The sequence below is a fragment of the Apaloderma vittatum genome, unplaced genomic scaffold, assembly GCF_000703405.1.
Source record: "Apaloderma vittatum isolate BGI_N311 unplaced genomic scaffold, ASM70340v1 scaffold5083, whole genome shotgun sequence".
Classification (NCBI taxonomy): domain Eukaryota; kingdom Metazoa; phylum Chordata; class Aves; order Trogoniformes; family Trogonidae; genus Apaloderma; species Apaloderma vittatum.
The window spans coordinates 270419-275850 of record NW_009707437.1 but is presented as its reverse complement, the minus strand read 5'-3'; the positions used below and the strand labels follow the sequence as shown (position 1 = coordinate 275850).

General features: G+C 41.0%; 1 protein-coding gene across 1 annotated transcript in view; it reads right to left on the bottom strand.

Annotated features, from left to right (window-relative positions):
- The window catches only part of LOC104271508 (VPS10 domain-containing receptor SorCS1-like), a gene marked incomplete at both ends in the record, with an annotated part of 191861 nt that overhangs the window by 5587 nt on the left and 180842 nt on the right, over positions 1 to 5432 (bottom strand). Inside the window, 1 exon segment of the mRNA XM_009866192.1 lies at positions 5254 to 5385. Coding sequence (XP_009864494.1) covers positions 5254 to 5385 — 132 coding nt within the window.

The following is a 5432-nucleotide window of genomic DNA, read 5'->3' as shown; positions in this document are numbered from 1 at the left end:
TTCAACATCTTTTAATGAAAGATGCTACATTCAAGCTGCTATTAGTATCCAGAGATACTGTGATAGCACAAGTTGGAGGACATGTCTGTAATTACTCTGGGACAAGAAGTGACCATAGAGAATCTGGAGATAAAAGCCAGGATCCACTTCAGATGTACAAAGGTGATGAGGAGTCTTGAGAATCAAGGGCTGCTCTGTACACTGAGCAAAAGATGAGAAAGTGAGAGGGCTGATAGTCACACAGCAGGAGTTAAAGGCATTGAGACAAGATATATAGATGGCTTCTTCTACAGCACATATGCAGCTCATCAAGAATAGCAGGCTAAGAAAAAAAGCCCTTGGTGCAAGGGCTTCTGGTGCAAATTATTCCATTCTCTCCCCACCTGCCATTACTACTTAATAAGCATGCAGTGGAAGTCTTGGTCTGCATACAATGGTATAGTTGCTAAAAAAAATCTCTTGCAGTAAACACTAGATGATTTACCCCTCTTCCTGGAATTCATTTTCCAGGACTGATTGACATCATTTTCTGTAAGATTTGCAAGTATTCACTGTCATGATCTTGTTAAAATATTTTCGTGACTGGCACATCTGAAATACATCAGAGGAAGGAAAAGTAGTGAAAGTAAATATGCTAAAACACTAAAGTTTAGAAAGATGGGTGAAAAAAAAGTGGAAAAAAAGAGTCTACGGTGAAGCAGAAGTAAAACTAAATCTGCTTTAAGGAAAGAAACCTAAGACATATACATACAGGCTTCCTTAATGCCATAGTGTTAAATTCGCCAGTGGTATTTCATCTCCTCAGTTCATCCTGCTCACCTGATACCCAGTCATCCATGTCTTTTCCCATCTCTTTTGCTGGATGCTGATACTGGCCACAGCTGCAACATGTTGAGCACAGTTGGCTACCAACCAGCTGGTGCTGCCATTTGCCAAAGGCTCCATCGTGCTTGCTACATTGCTGATAGCTCTTTTCAGAGAAAAGATTAATGGCATCAGATGTCATTAACTAGTTGCTCCTACAACTAAAGGGAAATGCATGAAGTCTCTGAAACCTTTACTTGATGAAAAGATCATTTTAGATTTCTCATGTATCTTCTGCTTACATCTCGTCTGACTAACAGGAGACACATTTGCTGTTTGACAAAAAGCTTCCTCTAGCGAACAATGCGGAGAGAAGATCGTTTGTGAAATGCATAAATATAACCCTTCAGAATTTTCCAGTAGTGTAAAACCAAATACTGGAATAAACTGAGTAATTGTACCCATGTATTTGTATCACTGCCCTCTACTGAATTGTAAGCAGAATATCTTCCTACTGCACATTCATTTTGAATTGGATTAGTGCTAAAAATTACTCAAAAATTACTTGAAATGCTACCAATTAGAGGTTTGCCCTTCACTGAAGGGAAAGAATTGAGTGCAGATCTGAATTTTGGAATCATTGCATTCACTAAGTCTGGCCATGTAGATGACGTAAGAACTGCATGTCAGCCCAAGTGGCCTATGGCAATTCTAGGTGGTTATTTTTGCAAGATTTGGGATATTTTAGTGGTGTTGCAGTGAAAATCTGTAAATCAAAAAGCAGTGATTTACAATTGCCAATTATTGTTGTATTTTTAAGCAGGTTAGTCTGTCCTCAGTTACCCTGAAATGAAGCAAGGGAACCAAGTGACCTAATTATAGGAAAAACAAAACAAAACAAAAACACAAGCTCACAATATTCTGGTCATAAAGACAAGATTTTCTGAATATGCAAAGTGTTTTGGGATTCTGCAGGATGAAAGACCTTTTGATTCTTACGAAGCTGTGAAGAATAAGTTTACATTGACTATAGAAAATGGAGTGGATCAAGCAATCTGGGGTTTTCAGAGATTCTATATTTATGTATTAAGCAGAATTGTCCCATGCTTCACACTGAGATACCTTCCCCAGCCACATACAGAGCAGTTTTTATCAGCTGATAAGACCAGTTAAAATTTTTAAAAGGTACTTCAGTCTCCCATGGGAAATATCAGGAATGCAGACTTCACATTTCTAAATGTAATCTGCAGACAGATATGACAATAAATGGTACTGTGTGTACACAAAAAGAAATAATTAGGGGCACTTCAATGAGAGTGGTACATCAGCTCGAGGAGAAAATGACATCTACCATCTCACTACAGGCTCAACAAGACCTCGAGACACAAATGCACCACTTTAATGGAAAACTGCCCAAAAATGTAAATTTGTCAAGTGTGATGCAGGTCCTAGGACAACTTTCACAGTCCCACTAGTACTGTACCTAACAATTCGCAGCTTGTTGTGTTTAGACTCATAAAATGAGTGGCACAGAGTAGTATATAGACTTTGACAAATAGGAAAATAAGACCTAGATTTTCAAGGGATATTGTTTCTGGAGTCAATGGGAATAATGTACCTAGAGACCACAGAGGGGCTGGAGAGTCCCAAAGCTATGCCAGATAAGAACAGACCAGATTAATCTGTCTTATAGGGAAACTACTGAACCCCATGGGGAAAGAGCAAGAAATTAAGCTCCCCATGATCATTAGATACGTATCAGATTCACTGGTAAATGTGAAAGTCCATGAAACCACATACACACTTCATTGTTACCCATGGCACAGTAATGGTCTAACTCAGGTGATGAAACACAGCTCAGTTATGCAAGCTGCCCAAAAACCTCACAGACACAGTCTGCAGCAACTTCAGGAGTTTCATGGGGGTAGAAACAGTTTCGTGCCCTTCTGTGGTATTTCACTCAGTTTCAGCAACTTCTGATTTTGAGAATGAGTTAGGTTTTTCCTCCCTTGGGTACTGAAACAAGGGCTTTGTCAGAATAGAAATGTTAATTTCTGTAACTCTTTTGCACCTGATCTATTCTGACTGCAAGTGTTCCAGGGATAAAAACTATTTGTCACCATGTCTCTAGACAGGCTCACCCACCACGAGTCTCAGATTCGGAGAGTAGATGCCATGTGTGATGTGACACCATAAAAAAGCAACCTATGTAATTAAATACTTCCTTAAGAAGCCTTATTCAATTGCTGTGTTTGTGTAAACTATTTCTGTTTTGTTCCTGTATACTTCGAAGTTCCTCTTCCAAGTTAAAAGAGATCACCCAGAACTACAACTCCTTACGGCGTGCACCTGCAAACACACAGACTCACATCCGTGCCTTTGCATAGCTTGGTGCTAGCTCATGAACACAAACCAGATTTCCATTCCTACCAGAAAAGAACACTATATACATCATAAAGTACCTAAGAAGCAATTTAAGCTGTCATCATCAAAAACATCTGCTCCCAGTATTCATCCCAGTGACTTCAGGCATAGGGAGATGTTGAATGGGCTCTGAAACACTTTGGGAAAGGGATAAGTGAAGGATCATAGGCCAAATGGATGGCAAAACAGGAACAGTATCAAAATATGCTTCAGAGCTGAGGGCAGAGATACGTTTTGGGGCATTCCTTAGGCATTTCTCACTGAAAGCAATGTCTTTTCCACTGGAGTAACAAGGAAGGGGAATGTAGCATCCACAGATTAGTAAGAAAAACATTGTGACGGGGCAGGGGAGCGACTTCTCCACAAGAAACAGCTGGCTGCAAATTGCAAATAGTTTCTCTGTTGTCAAAAGTAACAATTTGCACCCTGCAAGAGGCCAGAGAAGTTGCTAGAGTCCCACTGAAAATGACATTTCTCCTTTCCATAAAAGGGCTCATGTTCTCATGAGGGCTTCCTTCCTCCACAGCCAGAGACTTCGTTTTTACAGCGAGGGACAAAGAGAGGGAGTAACTCGCAAAATACAAAAAGTTGCTGGGTGCCAGAGGGGAGCTGGGTCAAATGTAAATTTGGAAGTTTATGGACTGGTTTCCTTGCCAGTTTGTGATGATGGAAAGAAGAAGGGGGGTGAAGGAGAAAAGGTAGGAAAGGTTTTGCAGAGCAGTAAATCTCCACCTTTTTTGTTTATTACATGGGTGAAGAAAATTGCAGAGGAAAGTCATTTGTCAAAAAAGATGACAGCTAAGGATGCTGAACAAGGGAAAGCTTAAGAATATTGGTGACCTAGTGGTTTGAGGCCTACAGCTAATCTAACAAGGCTTTAGACCACTGCAAAAGACAATTGCCACGGCCAGTAACAGGTCAGGAAGATGAAAAGGCTGCTAGAGGACAAGAATACAAGAATGACAAGACACTGTTCATACATGCACTGATGGGAAGACTTCACCCATTCACAAAATGAGAGACGAATCCAAAGAGAAATGCTTGTGCCATCCAGAGGAGTAGCAGGCATCCAGTAATGCTCAGGATTTCACCACAGCACTGAGGCTGCTATTTGTGAGCTGATGACGCCCTCTACCTCAATGCTCACACAGCACATACCAACACAGGTTATGCCTGCTTGAGCCACAGATGTGCTGTATGGAGAGGCAGAGGCACAGCGGTGCCTCACTCAGGGCTAGTTACGTTTGCCCCTGAAATCTGCGGTAATAAGCTGAGAAATATTTCAGGATATTTGCCTAGCAGAGTGTTTTGTTTTGTAGTCACAATCATGCTAGGCCCACCTGGTGGGCAGGAACTATTGGGTCTGCAGGGACATCCGGTCCTCTAGTTGCCATAACCTGCTTCAGGCTTGAATAGAGAAAACAACCCACAGTGGCTGAGCTGAGCATCATGAAAAGGGCAGGTGGATAATCCAGATCCATCCCTGTGCCTTAAAGTAATGAAGTTCTGATATGCCCAGGTCTAGCACCCAGGTCTGTCCTCCAGCGCTTTCTAAACTCTTGATAGTCTTATAAACTTTGCCTTAGAAGGGTATTCCAGTTCATGTTGGCAGGAACCATGCCCTAAATCCTTCCTGCTTTCTTTCTACTTCCAGGAAGGGTGAGATATGACATCATACAATGCCAATTTACATTACAGAGGGAACCCAAATGGAAGCGTCAACTCCGAAATACATCTCCAAAGCCTGTTTCCAGTATTTGAGAGAAAAAAAAAAAAAAATCTCAACACCAACCCCCTTCCCCCTCAAAAAATTGCCCCACATCCCAAAGAGGATGTAGCATGTACCACAGCCGTTGTTTAGATGTTTAGACCCCAGTGAATTAGATGTATTTGTACTACACTTACTTTTTTTAACCTTTCTTGGAAATCTCATATATACATATATATATAAATCTTTACACATATATATATGTATATATACACAAATGGATAAACATACACTTATCCAAGTAATGGACACAATACCTGCTCCAGGTCTGCTGTTCTTCTTTTGTTTTCTCCTGTGGTATCTTGATAGGGTAAAATGAAAAGCTCAGCAGATGTGGGCAGACCAGGGAGCACTGCGACCAGAATATGCTTGCTTGAGATACCTATTGCCTGACAGAGAGACAAATAATGGACAGATAACCAGTGGGGATGGCACT